The 26,264-nt window shown below is 39.6% G+C and overlaps 1 protein-coding gene across 1 annotated transcript in view; it reads right to left on the bottom strand.

The window, feature by feature from the left end:
- The window catches only part of LOC120998141 (dynein heavy chain 5, axonemal-like), a 268,121-nt gene that overhangs the window by 20,975 nt on the left and 220,882 nt on the right, over positions 1 to 26,264 (bottom strand). Inside the window, 22 exon segments of the mRNA XM_040428685.1 lie at positions 1,300 to 1,485; positions 2,682 to 2,892; positions 4,453 to 4,577; positions 6,736 to 6,852; positions 9,688 to 9,855; positions 9,937 to 10,048; positions 12,240 to 12,425; positions 12,619 to 12,764; positions 12,848 to 13,057; positions 13,430 to 13,585; positions 14,246 to 14,428; positions 14,567 to 14,675; positions 14,806 to 14,931; positions 15,058 to 15,170; positions 16,491 to 16,583; positions 19,146 to 19,405; positions 22,317 to 22,444; positions 22,922 to 23,018; positions 23,191 to 23,344; positions 23,510 to 23,593; positions 25,180 to 25,325; positions 25,931 to 26,020. Coding sequence (XP_040284619.1) covers positions 1,300 to 1,485; positions 2,682 to 2,892; positions 4,453 to 4,577; positions 6,736 to 6,852; positions 9,688 to 9,855; positions 9,937 to 10,048; positions 12,240 to 12,425; positions 12,619 to 12,764; positions 12,848 to 13,057; positions 13,430 to 13,585; positions 14,246 to 14,428; positions 14,567 to 14,675; positions 14,806 to 14,931; positions 15,058 to 15,170; positions 16,491 to 16,583; positions 19,146 to 19,405; positions 22,317 to 22,444; positions 22,922 to 23,018; positions 23,191 to 23,344; positions 23,510 to 23,593; positions 25,180 to 25,325; positions 25,931 to 26,020 — 3,200 coding nt within the window.

Raw genomic sequence — 26,264 nt, 5'->3', positions numbered from 1 at the left:
TATCTGGCCAGCAGCCATGAGGACAGCTTGGGAAGCCCTATGGGCATTGGCCCACCAGGAAATGTCCCTGTAGTATCCATGGCCACTCCGCCCATGACTAGCTGTGAAGTGGCATCAGATTTATCCATCCCTAGGACAGAGAGGTTGTCCCAGGGGTGGATTGGCCATAGACACCTTACAGGGAAATTTCCCGGTGGGCTCATGCCCAGGGGGCCGCCTGGGACCTCCACAGTCGGCTAGTAAAAGTTTTTGGGGATGTATTTTGTGCTGCTGGCAGTATTTTGTGATGGACTGTGGTATTTGGCTCTGTTGGGGTGGTATAATGTGCCACAATATGGTATTGCTGGCCTTGCCATCCATCAATTTGGACCTGACTACAAAACGGGGCCACTTTTAGTATTTTTTCCAAGGCCACTGTAAGTTCCCAGTCCGCCCCTGGGTTGTCCTGATCTGATAAGGAAAGTAATTGTTTACTTCATTGGAAAAAAAAAGCACAATTGCATATATTTATAATTAACCATTTACAAATACACATCTTGCTGTATGCTCTTGCCACATTTCCCTTTATACTTTCATCTTTTATCCTCATTTATCCTTTCAAGGGTGAAAGCAATAGAGCTGCATCATCATCACCCTAAGGCCTCATGCACACGACCGTTTTTTTTGCGGTCCGCAAAACGGATTTCCGTTGTTCCGTGATCTGTGACCGTTTTTTCTTCCGTGGGTCTTCCTTGATTTTTGGAGGATCCACGGACATGAAAAGGGAAAAAAAAAACTAAGTCAAGTTTGCATTGAAAATGATAGGAAAAACGGACACGGGACACGGATCACGGACGCGGATGACTATATTGTGTGCATCCGTGATTTTTCATGGACCCATTGACTTGAATGGGTCCGTGAACCGTTGTCAGTGAAAAAAATAGGACAGGTCATATTTTTTTCACGGACTGGAAAAACGGATCACGGACGCGGAAGCCAAACGGTGCATTTTCCGATTTTTCCACGGACGCATTGAAAGTCAATGGGTCCGCGAAAAAAAACGGAAAACGGAACAACGGCCGCGGATGCACACAACGGTCGTGTGCATGAGGCCTAACTATTCTGTCCTGTTAACAAAAATGCTCCCCCTAGAAAAGGGACGTTCAGTAATTATTGACAATCAAATTGCCAAGATACAAGCAAAATGTCAGCTTTTTGTCAAATTAAAATATGGTCTATCTATCATATAAATCTTGAAGTCAAATATAAGTATCTGTCCTGCATTACTGAGGTGCAAGGCACATTGTATTTTGTCTTTACCATTGGCGTGTCCACAATAGTCCTCACAGTGTAATGCAGCAGTGGTGTTGGCAGATCTTCTCTAGCTTGCACAGAAAGCCACAGTCGAAAGTTTTTGTCTGGATTCTTATTCGACTTTAGAATTTCTCCAAATGACATCATTAATTTGGCAGAATTATGGATGTTCTCTATTAGCATCCAACTACCCTGTAGGTTAAAGCATTCTGTAGTTAGTACATTTAATGCAATCATTACTCTTTAGCTTCATTCTGCAATGGAAGGTCTATCGAGTTCTCAATGCAGAAATGTCCTAGTTCCATTCAAAATTCATGTTTGACGTCACAGTGTGTGCAATTATATAATGACATTGTGAATGGAAACAATAAAAAGTGGCCAATAGAGGTGAGACTAAGCAACTTTCTGGATCGGTTCCAGAAAAAGAAACACTGACGTAAAATTTAACCCTTTCACCCCCGGAGGTTTGTTTTTTGCGTTTTCGTTTTGCGCTCCCTGCCTTCCCAGAGCCATAACTTTTTTATTTGTCTGTTCACATAGCCACATGAGGGCTTGTTTTTTGGTGGGACAAGTTGTACTTTCCAATGCCACCATTTTATATTGCATATGATGTAGTGGGAAGCGGGGAAAAAATTCCAAATGGGGTGAAATTGCAAAAAAAAAGCAATTTCACCACAGTTTTACAGGTTTTTTATTTACGACGTTCGATGTGCGATAAAACTGACCAGTTACTTTTATTCTACAGGTCAGTACGAATCCGGGGATACCTTATATGTATAGTTTTTCTTGTGGGGAAAAAACTGTTTTATTTTTTGTCGCCATATTTTGACCCCTATAACTTTTTATGTGTACAGAGCTGTGTGGGGGCTTATTTTTTGCGGGTCGATCTGAACTTTTCATTGATACCATTAGCGCAAGCATGATCATAAAGTAAAACAAAGTTTATGGGTAAGCTTGCTCTAATGTGGGAGGTATATTGAGACTTTCTTTATCAGATTCATGCACAGTATTTGCTACAAGCATTTGGCACTATGCACTTTAAATTTATGAATGTGTCTGTTATCTGAATATACTATGGTGTTTATATTGACCCCTCACAGTTTACATACTTGATATATTGGTATCGTGTCCCTCAGTGGTACCACACTATAGCAGTTGTGTTTTTCATCTTTTTAATGTAATTTACTAAATAAAGATTATTGTTATTTTTATGTACTCTTGGCCATTTAGGGACTCAGTTTTTTTTTTTTAGGTTTATCAGATTTTTATGAGTTGGCTATCTTTTAGGGGCTATTGTCGAGTTCCCAACATTTAGATTGGGCTTATGTTTGTTTTGTTTGTTGGTAACCTATATGTTCTCACTGCTGAGATAAGTCGTTAATAAATACCTCAGACATTGCTTGAATCAAGACATTCTTCGTTTTGTCTTCAGAGAAGCCAATGGGGAGAATAGTCATTTTTTGGTTCTTTGTTTCTGCAAAGTCTTCAAGTAGAGTCCGTGGCAACATACAATCTGCACCATAAATGAGTAACCCTGGCTCATGTGGAGACATCCATGACAGTGTTGTCTGAAGATCTGTGGCTACATCTGATGCATACCTGTAATTATTTCATATTCTCTAATAAAAATTTCTCATATAAGGATACATTCTATATGTTGGCCTATATAAAAGTGGCTGTAGATACATTATTAATCTGGTGATCTTCTTTAGTTGTTATCTTTACAATTGTAGTGCTTGACAATAACTAAGCATTGCAATCATAGCGACATAGGTTTGAATGTGCAAAATTAACCCTTTCACTGCCAGGGGTGTTTGGACATTTTGCACCTTTGGTAGCCAGGACAATTTTTGCAGTTTTGACATTTACAAATAATAACCTAAATTATGAAATAAAAAAATCATACTAACCCCCACCATACCCATATATTTTCTGAAAGTAGACCAAACATCTGGTTTTAAGCCAGATATTTAAAAAAGAAACAACCTATAAAACAGGAATGACGGTCCTTGAAAACTAAGTGAACCCACGAAACCAATGTATTTCCTGAAAGCAGACAGTCTGAAGATTGCAGCTGTCTTGACGGACTGCTGACAAACATTTACACCTAAACGCATATCTATGCAGAAGTTTACACATAGTAACAATGTAAAAATGATATATTAAGGTATGCAAAGCTCATATATACCACAAGTGTATGCTCTTAAAAACACTGAAACAGAGGCCATCATGCACAAACGCGTTAAAAATGTATACTGTACACAGCAAACCGCTTCTAGGTTCCAAAAACCTGCATTTTCTGATAGTGTATAAAAATATAAGGTAATAATTAAAGCACACAACCACCTTCATGCAACATTGCAGCAAACAATGGTTATATAAAGTTTTTACCAAAATTAAAATTTGCGACTAAAACGCATCCTTCTTAGCAAGTCCTTGTGCGGGAGGTGTTACACCCCTCTGAAAAGTGTCTGAATACTGTTTTTTATTTTAAACTACAATAATTGAAAACAACTATTTTTGCTCTACATTGGGAGATATAGCTTTTAGAAATCGAGTGTATATCCAACTCTCACTTGGACCCGTTTCTCAGCACTGTAACTCCAAAGAGTGTTATGACTAGCGCCAGCTAAGATTTTACGCTTTAAAACAAGCCCTGGCTGGTATCTCTAGCTGCTACATAGCCAGAGATCTGGCCATCAGTGGCATGGATGTATGAGATACGGCCTAGGCTACTGAATTTCTACCCTGCACTTGTTTGAGATATGTCCTTGGCAGGGAATGGGTTAAAGTGTCCCTATGGCCAAAAGAAGTAAATTTAGCTAATACTATAGACCCTATATTCTACAGTTATTTTCCAGTACAGATTCCTGGGTAGGCTATTTACTTAGGATCAGGCCATAAGTTGCAAAAACATGATTTGGGACCTCTAGAATGGTAGGGAGCATATAAGTTAGAATTTGGGAATGGGTGGTGCCACTGGCATGCTTGTTCAAATTTGCCAGATTTGTTGGGGCTTGCAGAAATCCATGCCACATGTGAACATAACCTCATATTTCCAATTGATAAAAGGAAACCCTCAGCATCAAAATGAAGATCTATAATTTTAATTATGCATTCCATGTCACATTATCTGTCAGGATCTCACCAATGACATACATTTTTCCAAGTGCAGCACCTATGTAGTTAGAGGCTGATGGTAGTATCCTGTCCATCCTCACAGCTCGCAAAACCATACATTTCTGAAGTGGACTTAGTGCTTCAATTCCTTCAGGCCATTTAACCTGAAAATAGTATAAAACATTAGTGACTTTAATCTATGCATAACTTAAATATATAAAAGACCAATGTGATCCCTGTACTCCACACTGCTTCAACTCTCTTCAGCTTGTTTGGATAAGTGCTTCCTTTGGTGCCATATTCCACTTTTGATCCCCAGATAGTCAACAAGAAAAGATTTTCCACGATACTGGCTTGAAAACAAGGCCAACACTAATAAAGGTTAGGTTTTAACCCATATCCAGTGCCTTGGAAATATTTTGCTTCTTTTAGGGTACATTTAATTGAGTTTGCAGTATACGTTTGGAATACCTGCTGGGAAATATCTCGGTGTATATGGCAAACGTATCCATAGACCCAGCCTGTTCCCTCCAGTTCTCCAGATCCAGTTGTTAAAATTACAACTGGATCGGAGAACCGTGTTACCGGCTTAGGCCCAATCTGGTGCACTGGTGGCGGCAGCTGGAGATGTTCACTTCCATTGCTTCGCGCGCTGCTGATAGTTTAGCTGCTTTTAGTTGGGTGGTATGTGTGTGTAGTGTATATATTATATATTTATGTATGTGTACCATGTATAAAGGTATTTAGTGTATGTGTGTTGCATATATATGGTGTATGTACATTTAAACGTGTCGTGACACCATTTGTCCTCCGTTGAGTAGGGAACCTGTTGTTAAAAATTTGAATCCCATCCCTGCAAAGACCCCCTTTGACCGGCCAAAGGAGTATCCTTTTGGCCTTTCGTGGAGACTGTACCTTTTTATAAATGCGGAAAAGCATAGTTGACTATACTATTCTAAATCAAAGCATTCAATAAAATTAGTATACCTCACAGCATACGTTTTTACCATAGTAGCCTATGGGCAGTGTATTACACTGACTGTACGCCTATGCAGTGGCATACGTTGGAGACATCTGTTTAAAGTATGTGTTGGGAAATACTCCTGGCATATACCTCCTAGTACACTACAAACGTAGTGAGAATGTACCCATAGGCTCTGTCAAACCGTTTGCGTAGACACATAGCTGAGGTTGACTTGATTAAAACACTTTTTGTTTGTTGATCTGAGGCTCCATTCCCGTTATACTTGCTCTTAATATGCAAATTAGGCCTTTTGTGCAATGAGGGTGTCACCATTGCTCTTGTTGCTCAAGCTCCACTCCTTTCTGTGGCCAGCCCTTCCCTCACTGGTTTGATTGACAGGGCCAGGCAATAGCAAAGCATTGAGGGAGTAATGACACAGAAGTAAGCGGAGCTCATGAGCGGTGCTGGTCACTCTAGTGGCTCAGACCGCGGGGGCGCACATAGGCTGGTGCTTTGTTCTATATTGTGCAAGCATGACCACTACAGCTGGATCGCAGGATGGTCGTAACCATGGAAATGAGCAGCATATAATGTTATGGAAAAATGAATCCAGCCAGCAAAGGAAGCAATATGGACACTCACAATACATTAGTAGGTGGCTTGTATTAACTTCCTCTACATAATAAAAGCTATTTGCTGAAGTGAGACAACCCCTTTAAGGCCCCTTTACACTGCTCAACTGAGCAGACGATTATCAGGAAGGAAGTGTTCCTTCCCGGCAATCGCCTGCTCGTCAGTGTAGGAGACACATTTACATGTAGCGATCTCTGACACAGTTTGGGAAGGAGTGTTTAGACGGCACGATCTGCTGCCAGCAAATGATGATTTAGGTGACCACACAAACGATTTTAATAATAAGCGAGCGTTTCGCTTTTTCATTGGGTAATCAACGGCACCTTTACACTGGCAAATCATTGCTAATGAGCGTTCCTACAATTATCTGCCCGATGCTCGGGCAGTGTAAAAGGACCTTAAGTGGCTTATCTTTGTCTGTAGAGATCACTTTACTGCAGTTATCTGCTTATCATCACATATAGAATTTACAATGACATATAACACCTATATAGGTGTTATATATCAACTCCCTCCTGACCTTTGCACAGGTCACAAAGCACACCTAGAAAACTCTCCCATAGAAGTCAATGAGGTCCCCTCCTATCCTTTGTATCTATGGCCCATCGGAAAATAAAAACAGATTAGAAAAAAAAGATATTTGGGACTATTTGGTTTTAACTGGCAGAAAAAATATATGGTGACACCATCCATTTAAATTTGTGAAATTCTGAGCAAAAAATTACCTTTGAAGGATTTTCTGGCTGTTCGCTTTCACAAAATGTTTTCCATGTTAGGTCTTTACTGTCTTTGTACATTCGATCAAAGAGGTCTCCAAACCAGTCAAAGTATATGGCAAGAATCTTTAAAAAAATATAGAAAAAAATGTACTTTCAATAATACATTAGTTGTATCAAACCAGCTTTATAACACATACAGCATCAACTAGTTGATCACATGATTTTTAAAAAAAATTATTTATTGACTAAATAGGTTTTGCTTACACTCTTTAGAGATCGTCATTGAAATTATTTATGGTGTTTTTCTTAAACTCGTTATTATATTTATTTTTCCAGACATGTGATAAAATGTGACTGGTTTGTTTTCTGCTGCTAGGACCACCCTGATCCCATTAGGCTAAATGCACACGATCAGGATTGCGTGCGGAAAATCCGCACTGTAGGTCATGTACATTGTATTCTATGAGAATTTGAAATTCTCAATGCACATGCAGCATGTCAATTTATTTTATTTTTCCTGACCGGATTTTCTTCATTCACTTAGTGAAATCCGCACCAATTGATGCGGACTGACCGCACGGATTTGCCTGCGAACACTTGCGGATTTCAGGAAGATATGCATTTCCTCTACCGATCCTCCACTGATGCTGTTACGACACTGCTTCAAGTCCCTACTGCTCTCCAAGTCTCCAGTTCCTGTCCCAACCCAACACCCTGGAAATGCCAGAAAAGGTCCCTCAGCCAATCACTGACTGAAAAAACTCACTGTTAAGGCTAGTGATTGGCTTAGGGGGCCTTTCCTCGCTGTCTTGAGCATGGACAGGAAGTGAAGGACAGCAGGAAATGCAGTGTTGGAAAAACAGCGCTGGGGGATTGCTGGACAGGAGTAATGTTTTTTTTTATGGGCCTTTTTTGGTGATCTGTGGAGAAAACCAGAATACAAGAATATTCTGAGGTGCCAGCATAGGTTGTTAAACTATCTCTTGGCAAGTGTCTAGCTTAAAGGGATTCTGTCATGAGATTTTACCCCTATAACCTAAACATATGCTCATGTCCGGAGTAATAATAAGAATCCTAAGCTGGCATTATTAAACTTTACTGTGGCTCTATTTGCACAAAAAACAGGTTTTTATAACCTGTCAATCACTCACTTAAGGTGCCCAAGGGGAGGTCCGTTAATACAGCGTGCCCGGCCGCACCCCTCGCCGTCTGGTGCCCAGCGCCGCCTTCCTAGCTCAGCGCCGCCTCCGCAATCCTACCTGTCCCACTGCTCAGCCTGATGCGCTGCGGACTCCTGGCAGCGGCTTTGTTGAGCGAAGTGCGCATGCGCCGGCCTGATGCTGAGCCTAGTGCGCAGGATCTGGCAGAGGAACAGGTAGAATTGCAGAGACGGCGCTGAGCTAGGAAGGCGGCGCTGGGCACCGGACGGCGAGGGGTGCGGTCGGGCACCCTGTATTACCTCCCCTTGGGCACCTTAAGTGAGTGATTGACAGGTTATAAAAACCAGTTTTTTGTGCATATAGAGCCACAGTGAAGCATAATAATGCCAGCTTAGGATTCCTATTATTACTCCGGACATGAGCATATGTTTAGGTTATAGGGGTAAAATCTCATGACAGAATCCCTTTAAATATACTATTGTCTTTCTGTCAGGGCTTTATTGCACATTCAGATAGATTTCCAGCATAAATATCAATGACACTTGACAAGATTTACTAGAAAATTTGTGTAAGCTGACAAGCTTTTTAGTCAATCCTGTGAGATTTCAATTATATTGAAAGATTGTTATGTGCTACAGCACAGATAATTACTACCTAAATCAGCGCTTTCAGGAGTACTAAAATAATCACGCAATATAAAATATATATACGCATTGCTTATCAAGCATGCATAACATTATACTTAGTGTTTGGCACTCGGTCTATGGCACTTAAAGGGATTGTGCCAAAGATTAAACATTTTCCCTATCCACAGGATAGGAGATAAGAGTTTGATTGGTGGGGTCCAACCAATGGCAAACCAATCGTGAGAACGGGGGTCCTGTGTTTCTTCATATGAATGGACTGGAGATCAAGCCACTCCATTCATCTCTATGGGATATCCGTAGAGAAGGCAATCTCTGGAAGTCCCATACAGATGAGTGGAGTGGCAGCACGCATGTTCTACCCCATTTCCATTCATATGTGAAGACACAGGATCCCCATTTTTGTAATTGGTGTGTGACCCAGTAGTCAGACCCTCACAAGTCAAGTTCTTATCCCCTGTCCTGTGAATAAATATGTTTAAAACTTGGCACAGTAAGCAGAGCTCTATGTGGACCAGTGTTCCTCAGACTGAAGAGCCGCAGGTTGGAGATCAATGATGTAAACTCTTGTCTTGAATATAGTTATTTTTTTTCTTTTTAAGGCCTTATGCACACGGCGGTTGTTTTGGTCCGCATGCGAGCCGCAGTTTTGGCGGCTCGGATGCGGACCCATTCACTTCAATGGGGCTGCAAAAGATGCGGACAGCACTCAGTGTACTGTCCGCATCCATTGCTCCGTTCCGTGGTCCGCAAAAAAAAAAATAATGTCCTATTCTTGCCTGCGCTTTGCGGACAAGAATAGGCAGTTATATTAAAGGCTGTCCGTGCCGTTCTGCAAAATTGCGGAACGCACAAGGATGCCATCCGTGTTTTGCGGATCCGCGGTTTCCGGACCGCAAAACACATAACGGTCGTGTGCATGAAGCCTAAGAAAGAAAAAAGTAAAGATAAAATATATTTGTTCCCTGAGGTGTTCTTGCATAGAGATCCAACGCAAGGGCTGCTAGCTCATGGACATCAAGGACTCCAGAACAAGCATGCATCACTGAGTAAGCTAGGGAAGCATAACCTTGGTGCCAGAATTCCTTTAATGCCTTCATAGCATTTTTATTATCTACCTTTATACCAATAATATCACCATGCTATCCCCTTACCTGCACATTTTTAAACTGCTCTTCACTCATCCAGTCGAATGGATTTTTTGCCTGCTGACGTGATTCCGACATCTTACTGTTCATCCCTTGTAGCACTGTGACACATAGCTCTGGAGACATGATGAATTCTCTCTCACCTGCTCTTATTCGTCCTAGTGACTCCTCCACCTAGTAGAAGCATAAACCATATGTTACCCGAAGATTTAACATTTGCAGCACATAAAAATAATTTTTCCTTCAAATGCTTACCTCAAATGCGACAAGTAAGTTGTAAACCATCCTATCCTTTTCCAGCAAGGATCTTGATATATATGAGAATATGTTACTTGTCACACAGGCCACTATTCCTTTCAGTGAATACCTAAAACAAAATGAGAGTCCTACTACGGTAATATATTACAGGCTTCTTTTGCTTTATAATAATATATTTTGGTGTATAATATTTTATATATGTGTTTCCTTTACTTTATGCAGCCCTATAAGACTTTTGAGCATCTGAATATCCAGTGGCTCAGAATCAGATGCTAGGTATCAGATCATTTTGGTGCTAGGTAAACCTGAACAGAACTTGTATCTCATTCTTCTTTGAGGTCAATTTAGAGGAGGGGAAGGGGGGGGGGGTGCTACTGGAGTGTTGGGTCGTCCCCCCTGCAGGAACAATTTGGAGCATCAGTGGTCACCAAGTTGTACTGCACCAAACTTGTATACTGACCAATGTTAAGTTGACAGTGGACCGATGTATTTTGATCAAAATATATACTAAGAACCTCATGTTCATGTTTATGAATTTTGCTTTGCAGCAATGATGTACCTCCCATGGTTGCATACTATGTTACTGCTAATGGCCCTGGGAGAGGGAAGTCCAGCACTGAACTCCTTGCTATCTTCCTGAGATAAAATGACTGCATTGCAATGCAGCTACCACTAGGGAAGTTCAGTGCAAATAGCATTGCAGTCAATAGTAACTGTATAGATTCCTCTGCACTGAGCTCCCCCTAGTGGTGGCTTTAGGCAGTCAGTTTTATATAATAAACTGAATGAGACAAAGAGCTGCATGGGGAGACTTATCAGTGTGTTTATGGCGTAAATGGATTGAGAAATAAGGTGCTCAGCATAAGTAGTATATTTATGAAGTAACTGTTCTACTCATCTGACAGATTTTGGAAAAGGTGGGTAAGGAGGAGGGCGACTTATGTTATTACAATTTTTGAAAATGAAATTTTCTTCTTCTTAATAAAAAAAAACACAAGCTGGTCAGATATCTGGGGCATTGTACTTTGCATTCCACATTGCATGGGAGTGTAATAAAACTGTGAGGGACTTCGGGCCCATATTAAGTTTTACTATAGGTGTCTATAAAACCTGTGGACACCCCTGCTAGCAGCAATAGATCTATGTGTAACATGCAGATGTGTGGTCAATGTATTTTTATTTCTACAGTTGTTCAACCTGGAACTTGGTAAGTGTCTAAACGAGAGTTGCAGGGTATGGGTAAGCTGAACATTACTTTTTTTTTACTTTGTTTTACACCAGAACAGCTCCTTGTAACCTAAGAAGCACTGAGACTGGCAGTTAGGGCTCTTTCACACGAGCGGATGCCGTGCGTGGAATCCGCTGCGTGAAAGAGTGTCAAACCTCGCTCCGGACAACAGAGACACAGAGCATTAACATGATTGATAATGTTCTTTGCCTCTCTGGGATCTTTTTACTACAAAATCACGGTGACAACTTTATCAGACTGTGATTTTGTAGTAAAAAGATCACAGAGAGCCAAAGAGCATTATCAATCATGTTAATACTCCGTGTCTCTGCTGTCCGGAACGGGGCTTGGCTCTCTTTCACGCAGCGGATTCCACACACAGCATCCGCTCGTGTGAAAGAGCCCTTAGTGTAGCACATTAGCAGCTATCACATACAACTACAGATTGGTATTAGGAAGGGGTTAAGTTTCTTCTGCAGTATTAGGCCTCTTTCACATGCCAGTGAAATACGGTTCTGTGCTGTCCATCGACTCCATGGACCATTGACTTTAATGTGTATATTCACACATCAGTGGTTTTCCATGGACCTTAGGTCCTTGGTGACACCAACGAAGCATGCCATATTTTGTCTGTCATTACAGGTCCCTCACACACATTATAGCCTATGGGTCTGTATAAACCACAGACACAACACAGATGCCATCTGTGTTTGGTCCGTTGTTTTCGTGGACCGTTGGTATAAGATGCCCTGGAAATTATTTTTCAGTCTAGCAGTGTCCCTGGAATATGATTGACACAAGGAGGGCAAAAACCGGACACACAAACCAAACACAGAACCTTCACAGACATCTTGACGGATGTCATTGCAGACACGGATGTGTTAAAGAGACCTTATTGAATTGTAATGAGTGGTGACCCACTGACACTAATGACTTTAAGAGGCACTTCAATTATTGTTAGAATTTTTACATTTAGCTTTGTATGCTCTCAGTTTTTGAGTGAGCGTCTTTTTTCTTGAGTTTGCTTGTCACACTGTGCACAGTTCCACATCATTCAAAATCTGGAACTCACCTTTCTGAATGAGCCACCGATACATCAAATAGTTGCAGCAGCTGTCTGTAACTGGTGTCATACATTCTGTTAAGTTCCTGGAGCATTCTCGTAGTGTCAAACATCACAGCACCCCGTACAGCGATCTCACGGAAACCTCCTCTTGCAAGTAACAAGCTGTCTTCTGAGGCAACAGTCTTCATGTACCTATGAAAAAAAGTGATTAAGGTGAACGATTGATATTTTTTCTTTTTCTGTATTTCTGTATTTTTTCTTTACTCTCAAGATGATGCTGCATGTATGGGTTTTTTGGAGAAGTCTAGACTCTACTAGGTCCTTGGTGACACTACTACTATTAGCAGACTCTACTACAGAGAAGACATAGGCTTATTGAACATACATTTCTGTGGCTTCTTCATGCTGCAGTGTCAAGTCTCCCAACTTCTTAGTAACCGATAAACTGTGCAAGAGTGAGTCATGAGTTTGCAGAGTTGCTATTATTTTTTCTTTCAAAGCTGACAGTGTCACCATGTTGTTCAAGCACTCCTGATAATAGATGGGTAAGGCCGTTTGTTAGTCTTTTTTATTTTAATAACACACCATAACAGACAGTTATAAAAAAAAATAACCTGTGTCAGTTGTAGGTGTTCCTCTTTTAGTCTAGGCTTTTCTAGTTCAACAAATCTGTCCAACAGCTGCTCTACTAATCCTTCTCTGTCCTGATAGAAGTACAGTATGGTGCAGAAAGAGGCTACTTCTGGAGGAACTTCTTGTGGCATTTTGGTTGTATGCAGGTAAAGACGGAAAGAAGGGTGGCATTCTACTTCATGTTCCCCCACCTGTAAAAAGTTGGAGAAAATAGCCTAGTTACATTGGTCATTATCCCTCATTTCAGTTTAAAGTGGTTAAATGGAGTCCCGGTTGAACATGCAAGTTGCCACGCCATTCATCTCTATGGGACTGGCCAGGATAACAGAGCACACTGCTCCTTCTGTCCCATAGAGTTGACCACCACTCCATTCATACATGGGTGTTCCATTGGTCTGATCCCCACCGATCAGCCACTTATCACCTATCCTGTGGTTAGATAATATCTTGAAATCTTGGGACAATACCTTTAATACTACATTACAAGCTCTGTACATTACATGCTTTACAGCTATTTTGTTTTATTACATTACATATAAAGATGCATTTGTGACAGCCCATACCATCATTTTGAATGGCAAAATATGCTGTGTAAATTCTCTTTTAGAACGGAGAATCTGCCCAAGGCGAATATCACGAGATAGGTCTTGTATTTCACAATAAGTCAGCAAAAGGGATTGTCCGACTGTCAGGCATGTGTCCATCTCAGAAAGCAGAGTCTGAAAATGATCAAATCACTTTGTTATTTACATGTGAGAGCAAGCATATAATATCTATACTAAAGCTAGCTTAGTCTGTTTTTCTTATTTCTGAACTCCTGGCAGGTCCTAAACACTCATCATAGCTTAATACTTATCAGTTTGTTAATAAGTGAGCTATAATGAGTGTTTATGAGCTGTCAGGAGTTTAGGGCTACAGACTGAGCAATCGGAGCTGTCCGAGGGGGTTTACTATGAACAGAAAGCCTGCTAGTCTGCAAATGCATAGAAACTAACAGCTGTAGAGGGAAAACTGTTAACGTTTTTCAATTTAAAAAAAGGAAGTGTTTTTAAGCCCAGAATGAGTAAAATGCATAATAAAAAAAATGCCCCCAAAGGTGTCCATAGCCTTTAAGCCAGACAGAACAGGTGTGCAGAGGTTCAGTCTGGTGTAACTTACCAGCTCCCACATATTCTTCAAGTTATGTGCACCATGTTAAAACGATGAATGCTACACTAAAACTTAATACTGGTGTACTGCTTGATAGTAAACCAGTAGTGAATATGCCCCTTTGTATAAAATACACACCTATACTTTTCAACAGTACTATATACTGTAAGCACCTTGTAGTACTACGTACTGTATACTGTAAAGAAATATTTTTTATTTTTCATTCTTACATTGTACATTGTTTCAACTGTATCTTCTGGCAAGTGGCCTTTAATCCAGTTAATAGCCTGTCCTGTGGGATCGCTCACTAAGACCCAAGAATTACTGGCTGTTGTATTTGAAAAAATGCATGAATTATTCAAAGCAAGAGGATTTGTTGGAAGGCCCCTCTTCTCCAATGTCTTGATTTCAATCTAGAAAAAAAAAAAAACTATTTTAACTACAGAAAATAGGAACGTTAGCATTGTCTTTTAAACAATTATTGAGTCTCAAATTATAAAAATACATAATTGGGAAACATTAATGGCAACATTTTGCAATAAGTAGATTACCGGAGACTGCATGAACTGAATGAGAGGCAGGTCCTTCAGGAGCGTTCTCTCTGGAAGGGGAAGATCACAGCTCTCACAGACTTTGTACAGCAAATCAGTAACTCTCCTCCTAACATAAAATGCAGCACATAAAAATATTCTTAAATACATTATTTTATATTCTGCATATCATTACTATTTTATGATAACAGAAAAACAGCTCAATTAAAGTCTTTTAAACAGGACATTTAATTTCTCACCTCCCTCCCACACTGAGGGCAGGGCAATATGTGATAAAAGCTGCCGCCAGCAGACAGTTTGTCAGTAGATCACTAATGCTACTTTGCTTCAAATTCTCTCTCCATTCTTGTTCTTGAATTTTCAATCTTAAAAACATTAATGAAAACAGTTAATAGACAGTTAACTAATAGAGTAACCAAAAGTCTAGCTCCCAGATGCTGATATATAAGTGAATGATATAGTATATTATTTGAAATGATGAACTAACAGACCTGTCCAGCGTATTTACAGCTGTCTGAAGCTTCTCCTTGTGTGACTGCAGTTCTTCCTCAAGTCGGTGCTTATGATTGACAGCAGCATCATACTCTTCATGGAGCTTTGTCACCTGTCATTATAAATAAATATTCTATATAAATGGATATTTCAAGTAGTCTATCAACAAGTTGCATAAATCCTGCAAAGCATTTATAAAGTAGCCTATACACAAAGCATAAACACAAAAAAGTGCTAATTATCAGGAGACAATTGTTCCACACAACTAAGTTTTAAGGCCTCTATCTAAAAAGCTGCTAAAGTTCCACACATCCTGATTCTTATTCACAATTGTTTTTATTGAAATTAACTCATTGCTGGAAAACGTAATCGGTCAACTGACCTTCATCAGGCTATCTTACTGCCAAGAGTAGATCAATAGAAGTAAGACAGAAGAGTGGTTCAGTAGAAAGCTATAGAATGCTGATTACAAATCTTATAGTGTGGAAGTTTCACTATTACTGTGTTGAAAACCAAATGGCCTATAAGCACCTCCACTCAAATATCTGGAGTGTTTTGTGTGATCTTGAAATTATCTAAAAAAAAAGATACCTATAGTGAGGGTTCACTTGAGATAGCTCAGGATCTTTTCTCCTACTCAGTACCCTAGCATCAAAGCATCAGTGCTCAGGAGAATGACAGTGCAAAATATTAATAGGTTATACAGAAAACTTACTTATAATAGTAAATAAAAAATTGGTTTAAAGGAAGGGGTTGTACTCATCAAATAACCATATGGAAAAACTCATGGGTTTTATAAACAGAACCCGTCACATTGATCATGGTGTTTTATTGATATATAGATTTGGAAGAAAAGATTCAGTATAACTTTCTGGTAAGTTATTGTTAGTAGTCCAGTGGGCGGTCCAACTCAGTGACTAACAGCCTTCCCTGTAGGACTGTGAATACAGAGATATTCACTGAGAAGGACCGACCACTCGACAACTAATCGTAGAATAAGCAGGAATTTGATTCAATGAAATACAAGTCATACTGAATCTTTTCACACACATCTGAACATCATTCTGCTCAGCTCCTCCTGCTCTATAATATCCTGCCTGCAGATGAGGCATCATTTTTACTGTGCCAGGTTCCCTTTAAATGGGACTAGCAATTTCCAACTAAGTGTGACAGGGTATTGGTAAAAATAAGTAGTGAAGTCTGTCACCATATAAAATCACCCAAAACCAAAACAATTAAAACAAAATCTAAAAAAAAAAAACATTTTATTTTGATATTCGCTTTAGTTTGTAAAATTTTATTTTAGAATTGTGGTTTTCTGTGGTGCAACATATAGCTTGCATACAAGGAGAGCAAGATATTGATGGAAAATTATGAATTTCTGCATCAAAGATATGTGTTTTATGCATCCGAACTTAATATGAACTGTTACCTCTATTTGGAGAGGAGGAAGATCATCTGCTGTGAGCGCGCTTAGCGTCTGATGACGCAACACTACCGGCTCTTCTTCAAAGCTCTCTGGCATCTGAATAAAATATGCATTTAATTATCTTGATATAGCATTTGGTTTAATATTCAATAAATTGCTGAAAGAATGTTTTGATTAAAGTCTTACTAATTAAACATGCAGTATGAGTAAATTAAATTAAAAAGAAAGGGAAAAAAAATGAATTGTCTTGTACAATACAGAATATATGTAAAGCTTTCTCTCAAGCAAAAAGTACTTTTAAATATACAGTTGTGGATCAAACATCTATTTTATAGTTTTAATGTATTTCTTTTATTTGATTTACTATGTATAGTTACTTTATACATAGTATACAGTATGATGAGTACTTAAGAGTTCAGTGACTTCAAGCACTGTACCACTGCCACCTTTACCACAAGTCAAACAGCTGCAGACAAGGCTTAAATTGCCATATTCCTACGACCAATGTTTTTTGTTCTGCTGCTGTAGCTAAAATGATGGGACACAAGCAAAGGAGCATATTTTCTTTCCGCTTACGTTCCGTTTGTTTTGCGGACCGTATGCGGAACCATTCACTTCAATGGGTCCGCTAAAACAACGGAGGGTACTCCGTGTGCATTCCGTTTCCATATTTCCGTTCCGCAAAAAAGTAGTGCATGTCCTATTATTGTCCGCAAATCATGGTACGAGGCCCCATTCAAGTCAATGTGTCAGCAAAAAATATGGAACGCACACGGAACACATGCGTATGTCATCCGCATTTCATCCGTATTTTGCGGATCCATACTGTAGAAATGCTATGCTCAGCCCATATTGCTCATGTGTTTGGCGATTAATAAGTTACTGTTTCCGTTTCCGATCCGCAAAAAAACGGATCACATACGGATATGTTTTGTGGAATAACGGAACGGAAGAGGACTTAAATCAGAGGAAAAAAAACTCAGATACGGAACAACGTATCCGTGAAAAACAGACCGCAAAACAACAAGGGTCGTGTGCATGAGCCCTTAAGTCTGTTAAAATATTCAGCAAAATAACCCATATATATGAAATAAAACACTGAATTCTCAGAAAATTCTATGAACCCCCTGAAATGAATGTTAGCCTCAGTGCAGCCAAATAGGTAGGTGTTTAGAACATATTTGATAAAATGCAGCTTCTAATATAATTAATATACAGCAGCAACAAATCTACAACATAACATTTTAATTATTTGTGAAAAATACGTGATGGATGATTGACTGCAAACTGCTTATGAATGTATTATTGTCAGTGTAAACAAAATCACTTTCCTTCCTGCCATCTACTTTACTAAAGAGCCCTTTAGGCTACTTTCACACTTGCGTTTTAGCCTGATCCGGTTATTAACTGATCTGGTTGTATTATCTTTAACATAGCAAGGATGGATCCGTCATGAACACCATTGAAAGTCAATGGGGAACGGATCCGTTTTCTATTGTGTCAGAGAAAACGAATCCGTCCCCATTGACTTGCATTGCGGGTCATGACGTTTTGCTTCGCATCCCATGGCGGAAAGAAAATCGCAGCTTGCTGTGGTTTGCTCTCCCGTATGGGAGCGCAACCAAATGGAATGGATTGCATTTTGGAGCATTCCGTTCTGTTCAGTTCCATTTTGTCCCTATTGACAATGAATGGGGACAAAACTGAAGCGTTTTTCTCCGGTATCCTCTGCCGGATCTCAATACCAAAAAAGAGAAACGCTAGTGTGAAAGTAGCCTTACTGAAAATCCACCAGATAATTGCTAACGAGCGTTTATAGGAATCCTTTTTAGTGACTATCTGCCGGTGTAAATGTGCCGCTCGTGATGCTCGTTCATCGCTTAATTGGATCATTTGTGTAGGCCCCTAAATCGTTGTTTGCCAACTAAATCATTGTTTGCTGTGTAAATAGCCTCTGTTGTCGGCAAACAACAAGTCTGTATGGGGATGAGCGATAGCATTAGCGATCTACAGGGGCAGACTGGCCATAGACCTGACGAGCAGGCACTTGCTGAGAAGGAACACTTCCTTCCCGACAACTGTCTGTACAATTGGCCATTGTAAAGAGCCCTTAAGTGTAAGTACCCTGAGGCTACACGCACACAATGCGGATTTTCCAAGTGGAATAGCATGCAGATGTGCTGTGTTTCTGGAAAACAAAGGTTGAAGTCCTCAATGAAAATCTACTGAAAGCATTGACCTGCTGCAGATTTCAAAATCTATACCACAAGTCAATTTATATGTGGAATAACTTCCCCAATGTGAAGATTAAATCTGCTTAGTTCGTACTGTATTACGATGCAAATTTTCTGCATGCAGATCAGTGTGGCAAATCCACACGTAATAAGCAACGGTTGTCTGGTTTCCCATATTGATGACCTATCCTCTGGAGCAGTTGTAGTTACACCACATGCTGCTGCAACTTAAACAGTGAAGCAAACGCATGCGCTGCAGTCTCTTCAAACAGCTGATTGGTCGGATTGTCGGGAGTCAGACCCCCACACATCTGACACTGATGACCTATCCCATGGATTGGTCATTGATATGGGAAATTGGGCAAACCCTTTAAAGAAAGAATGTTGATTTCATCACCAACCTAAAACATTGCCATATACTCACCACTCTTGATTGTGCTTCTTTTAATATGAGATCTTCTTTCTCTTTTTCTAAATTGGACAACTTTTTCTGACATTCCTTGAGCGGTGCACAAAGTCGAGTGTACTCCACAATGGCAACAACAAATGCCACCAGAGATGCTGCATCCTCCGAGCTGTATCGGGCTGTTGCAATAGTAATTCCTCCTCCTTTTGCTTCTTTATTTTTATTGTAATCAATGTGTGAATATTTTTTGGCTGGCGTGATGGACTGGGGAGTTGCATCTGAAAATGTTAATGTACAATTTGAGGTAACAGTCTTAAATATGAGTAATTTGATATAGTTATCTAATAAATAAAGTAATGGTATCAGAATACTCCAAATGTCTCTCAATTTACAACTGTTTATGACTTACACAACAATAAATACTTACAGTATCTTGTCAAAAGGAGAAACATTTCTGTTAATGCTCCTTTGATTTAAATGGCTAACTGAAAAGATGATGACACAATTGCAAGCTTTTGAGACTACTTAGGTTTCTTCATCAGGCGTCTTTCACATGTTTGTACACCAAAGAACACACACTGAACAAAAATATAAACGCAACATTTCCTACATACACAAAAGACCCATTACTCTCAAATATTGTTCACAAATCTGTCTAAATCTGTGTTAGTGAGCACTTCTCCTTTGCCCAGATAATCTACCCCACCTCACAGGTGTGGCATATCAAGGTGCTGATTAGACAGCATGAATATTGCACAGGTGTGCCTTAGACTGCCCACAATAAAAGGACACTCTGAAATGTGCACAGATTTGCCTTATTGGGGGGGGGGGGGGGGGGGCAGAAAACCAATCAGTATCTGGTGTTTTCCACCATTTGCCTCACGCAGTGCAACACATCTCCGTCGCATAGAGTTGATTGCGGCCTGTGGAATGTTGGTCCACTCCTCTTCAATAGCTGTGCGAAGTTGCAGAATATTGTCAGGAACTGGAACACGCTGTCGTATACGCCGAACCAGAGCATCTCAAACATGCTCAATGGGGGACATGTCCAGTGAGTATTCTGGCCATGCAAGAACTGGGATGTTTTCAGCTTCCAGGAATTGTGTACAGATCCTTGCAATATGGGGCCATGCATTATCATGCTGCAACATGAGGTGATGGTCGTGGATGAATGGCTCAACAATGGGCCTCAGGATCTCGTCACGATATCTCTGTGCATTCAAAATGCCATCAATAAAATGCACCTGTGTTCGTTGTCCATAACATACGCCTGCCCATACCATAACCCCACCTCTACCATGGGCCACTCGATCCACAACGTTGACGTCAGCAAACCGCTCACCCACACAACGCCACACACGCTGTCTGCCATCTGCCCTGAACAGTGAAAACCAGGACTCATCCGTAAACAGAATGCCTCTCCAACGTGCCAGACGCCATCAAATGTGAGCATTTGCCCACTCAAGACGGTTACGACGACTAACTGCAGTCAGGTCCAAACCCCGATGAGGATGACGAGCATGCAGATGAGCTTCCCTGAGACAGTTTCTGACAGTTTGTGCAGAAATTCTTTGGTTATGCAAACCGATTGTTGCTGCAGCTGTCCGGGTGGCTGGTCTCAGACGATCATGGAGGTGAACATGTTGGATGTGGAGGTCCTGGGCTGGTGAGGTTACACGTGGTCTGCGGTTGTGAGGCCGGTTGGATGTACTGCCAAATTCTCTGAAACGCCTTTGGAGATGGCTTATGGTCGAGAAATGAACATTCATTGCACGGGCAACAGCTCTAGTAGACATTCCTGCAGTCAGCATGCCAATTGCACGCTCCCTTAAACGTTGTGACATCTATCGCATTGTGCTGTGTGATCAAACTGCACATTTCAGAGTGGCCTTTTATTGTGGGCAGTCTAAGGCACACCTGTGCAATATTCATGCTGTCTAATGAGCATGTGAGGTGGGATGGATTATCTCGGCAAAGGAGAAGTGCTCACTAAGATAGATTTAGACAGATTTGTGAACAATATTTGAGAGTAATGGGTCTTTTGTGTATGTAGGAAATGTTTCAGATCTTTGAGTTCAGCTCATGCAAAATGGGAGCAAAACCGAAAGTGTTGCGTTTATATTTTAGTTCAGTGTAGGAATAATGAGGTAGATGAGACAAGTTATGGAAAGCAGATCAATATTAGTGGAGGAGGAAACAAACAGTTGTAGCATACATAGGATATACTGTAGATAAGGAGTGTGAAAGTTTTATTGTCCTCTAATAGATATCCAGTTCATGAATACGATGAACCCAAGAGGTCTGAATGATCAGTTGCCATACATAAGAGCCCACTCGGTCAAGTTTCCATTTGAAATGAAAACCTTGATACAGATGTAAACAGAGCCTTGGGCGTCTAAACAATGAGATTTTTCTGGGATAAAGCATTAAAATAAATAACCTCATTTTCAATGTGTTTTGAGTTGTAAATGATGAATAATAAAAGAATAATAAACAACAACTGAAAAAGGCCCTTTATATGGGCCAAGAATCCACTAAATAATCAATAACAAGCGTTCATAGGAACGCTCGTTAGCATTATCTGGCGGTGTAAAAGTGCTGCCAATTACCTGATGAAAGAGCGAAACACTCTAATCATGCTCTGCTGCCGGCAAACAATGAGTCTGTATAGGAACGAGCGATAGCATTAGCGATTTCTCCTCCCCATACTGAGGAGGAGATTGCTGGATGTAAATACAGTGGTCTCCTCCGCTGACGAGCAGGCATTTGCCGGGAAGGAATGCTTCTTCCCGACAATCGCCTGCTGTATCGTCCCGTCTAAAGGGACCTTAAATGTGTTTATGCAACCTGATAAGTTTTGTATTTGTTCACTGACATAAGTCCTAAAGCTGAAGTAATAGTTTGAAATGTATTTTATGACATATTTTGCTAATTGTTCTGTCTTTTAGTGACCATGTATTTTATATATTTTTTTAGTTCTGAGCTAATCTTCTGTTAATTACAGCCACTATAAAAATGCTAAATGTATGTATGTATGTGAAAAAAAAGTTGTAAAAGCACATTATTTTCAAATCTAATTTCATACTGTATGTAACATCTGAACATTGTGCCTTTCAATTTTGCAAAAAAAACAAAAACAAACTATCAATCTTTATCACTATGACATGTTCCAATATAAATTATACTTACAAGGAGCAGCATTTTCCAACAAGGATCCTTCACCAGTAACACCATGTGACCCTTCTTTAGCTTTGCCAAGGTAGGCCTCAACATCTTTTAAGGTCTGTTCTGGTAGTCCATCTTCAAGCTTTGCAATCCTGATTAGAAATATGAACACTGTAGACAAGACGTGTAGCAACAGCAATAGCTGAATCTAAAAGCCTAATGTAATTCACCATATCGAAAGGTTTTATGCTTAAACACAATCCATTTCAGGGAAAAACAAAGCAAAGAACAAAGAAAACTGAACATAGAGGAGGAGGACGGGGTATTTACTTCCTTTAAGATTACATACACATTTTAGAAAGCCACAGTAATTTTGACATTCCTGGTATCTACCCAAAGTTCACAAGAAAAGTACAGTAATTTACAAATCTAGCATTTATAGACCATAGCATGCAAATTCACAATTCTGCCTACAGCCCACTACAAAGTACAGAACGGTGGGAACAGAATTAACAAAATGGAAGCAGAACATGGCAGAGAAAGACCTGATCAGAACATTCAGAATGGCAGTTATATGCCATATACAAGCTATTTACATGGAGTTGGTAATACATTTCGCAAACACTTACTGATGTATCATGTCGACAAATTTGCTGGTTTCTCCAATTTGATATTGTATGTTCTTCCACCTTGCTCTGTCAACCTTGTCAGTAGGATCTCTCATACCTAGTTGTTTACATGGACATAATTTGATCTTATTACATATGTGTCATTAGGTACGAAACATAAATTGTCACAAACGTTTGACAGTCAATTAGATAAAGTTGTGCAGATATACTGGATGCTGAACCCGTGGTCTTATGACATCCTCTTTCCCATTTTATACAGTGTTTCTCACCTTTCTTGGATGGAGTTGATTTGCTTACAGGAGAAGGCTGGAGTCTTTTACTAGCTCTACTTTCTGACTTCTCATTTACAGGAGATTTTTGAAGGTCATTAATGTTTTCAGCTGTAGAGAGGCAACTGATCATGACCAATGCCATTTCCAGAATCTAAAGAGAACAGAGGAGTCACATATCATGATGAACTACAACCCATTCTCTTTGGCACTGTTCTATATAATTTTCAGTCACATTTGACAAGTGACCACTGTAGATGACATTTGTTGTAGTAGTAATATAATCAACAGTAAATTATTTTTTTAAACATTTTCTCACCTGAGCAACTAGATATGGGGGATTTTGGCATCGGACGAGTCTTTCAACACACGGTTTGTCTACTTTACTACACCAGTGCATCACCTAGATATGGTAAATAATGGGAGAAAAAAAGACAACTTTCTAAATAAAAGTTTACACTATTCATGTGTAAATACACATTAGTAGAAGACATGAGCGAATCACTCAATTTGATTAGGTTTGGATTCAGACATATCAGTCAGAACATTGAATTTTGGTCCAAATCATTTGTACCTGAATCGAAAAAGCTCCAATTGGCCTGGAAATTTGTGTATGATTGTCATGTTTATACCTTGCCTTGTGCATGTTAGGGGTGTACATGGGAGAATGAGGAATATTTTTTTGACAACAGGAAATGTCAGGCATTTCAGCTTCTATAGGAGCTGTTGCTTATTTTTAGGACTCATGGAAGGATAAATCTACCTTGGCCATACAAATGTCTGCTGAACAACTGAAAAATAAGCTGCTATCAGAACCCTCTGATAGCAGCTTATCTCCTATTAAACAGATCAGTCATGTTGAAGTCCAACATGTTCAATCCCTCCTTTCCCTGACAACCACCATCATATGAAAGCCATGAGGTCCACATATACGCTAGATAGCCAATCCTGCCAAAATTGTCAGATTTTCTAATATACTGATATGGCCAGTTTAGGGGGAGTTCAAACTAGCGTTTCGCTTTCCGTTATACCGTTCCGTTCAAATGCGAATAAAATGGAAAATAACAGAATTGCTATAACGGAAAGCCAAACAGATCACTTTAAAGGCATTCCATTTTAATCCATCCTAATAGAGTTGAATAGAGAAAAAAAAACGGAAAGCAGCATTGCGCCTGGTTTCCATTATTTTGTATAGAAAAAAAGTCCTGCAGACAGGACTTTTGTTTCCTTCCAAAATAAAGGAACTGTGACCGAATGCTGGTTTCCGTTTTTTTGGGTCTATTAACTCTATTAGGATAGATTAAAATGGAATGCCTTTAAAGTGATCTGTTTGGCTTTCTGTTATAACACTTCTATTATTGTCAGTTTGAATCGCATTTGAACGGAATGCTATAACGGAAAGCGAAACGCTAGTATGAACTCCCCCTTTATTTCATTTACCATCTAGCAGAAAAATGATATACTTTATATTTATTGGTTATTTTTTATGTTAAATCAAGTGGTATTTAAGAGATTTTTCATGGCAATACATTCTCTAGATTGTGATACTGTACATTCACTAATAGATCAGTTCTTCGAGAAGAGGCTTTTTCTATTTAAAAGGATAGGCGATAAATGTTGGACCGCTTGAGGTCTAACTGCTTTGACCCCCAGTGATCCTGAGAACGAGGTTCCCTTAGTTCCCTCTCTTTATTGAGCTGTGGTGCACATGTCACTCCTCTGCTCCATTCACTGCTATGGGACTGAGCGCTGTGTATGTCAGCCCGTATATGTGAATGCAGAGGTGGAATGACACGCACACTAACATTACTTTCAGACTGGGCACTCAGGGGCCAACCTTCTTGGAATTACTGGTGGCCACAAAAATCAAAACCACCATTGATCTGACGTTTATTACTTATCCTATGGATAGGTGATGAATACTGTTTATGAACCCATCGTAAACTGGAATTTTTTGAGAACCTTAATGATGACTCAATGGAGGTTTACCTCATTCTTTATGGATCTTTGGTGTTTCTTGAGTTCCTCTAGCTCATCAGCTGCTTTCTCGATCTTTTGCTGGATATCGTGCAGATATGACTTTTTACTTGCCTCTTTCATGCGATAAAATGCTTCATCATATTCATCACAACCATCTAGGATACAAACAGAAGATGTCGAAAGTTCTACTTGTTGGAACGCCAACAAAATTACCAAACACACAGGTCCTTATGTATTAGATTCAAACTGTATTAGTAACAGTTAGACCTGGTTGTATTGGTAGATGTATGATGTTTTATACACTTAGGGGCACATTTATTAAGGCTGGCGTTTTAGACATCGGTCTTAATGAACCCCGAAGCTGGCGGTGGATCCTCCAGTTCTAAATGTAAGCCAGCTTATGGATCTGCATATACTATTTTTTTAAATATTGCTCTGATGAATATTTTAGCTGATGGTACAGTACTAAAAATACAATATCACTCTGATACTAACTGATACTTTAGACTTATGGTTTAATTGAACATGTATTTTTTTATGTTTTTTTATAACACCCTTGTAAGTTTTACAAAGGTAGATTTTGATTGGTAGTTTATAAATTGATAGACAACGAGTAGGCACCTTGAGAGCTACTTTTAGCACCTGTCCTGGGAAATAGGAAAATACTCAGTTGGCAACTGCAGTGCAACTGTATTGAATTGAACCAAAACAGCATGAATTTATAATGTAAAAATTAATAAATAGTTATAAAAGACAATACCATCTTTTAACAAGTCATCATTTTCATCAAAATTGTCCAATTCATTTTCATTTTGTGAAAGGAAAATTTGCAGCGTCTCATCTCCAATGCCTAACAGAAATAAAAATTGTTTTACATAAAGTACATTTGAAAGGCTATTCATTCCAAACAATGCATCATGTTTTTTCAAAAAGGATTAGATACACAGATACATAGAGATAAATAGACACAAAGAGAGATATATCCACATTGTCTATATATACACATACATTATTGACAGGCTACATTCAGATCTCGGTAAACAGATCTGTTAGCATGCAGCGCTTTTCTGTCCAGTAAACTCAATGGACCCCAT

Source organism: Bufo bufo, chromosome 4 (genome assembly GCF_905171765.1).
Source record: "Bufo bufo chromosome 4, aBufBuf1.1, whole genome shotgun sequence".
In the NCBI taxonomy this organism is placed as follows: domain Eukaryota; kingdom Metazoa; phylum Chordata; class Amphibia; order Anura; family Bufonidae; genus Bufo; species Bufo bufo.
The sequence above is the reverse complement of the archived record's forward strand: the minus strand, read 5'-3'. Positions and strand labels throughout refer to the sequence as shown.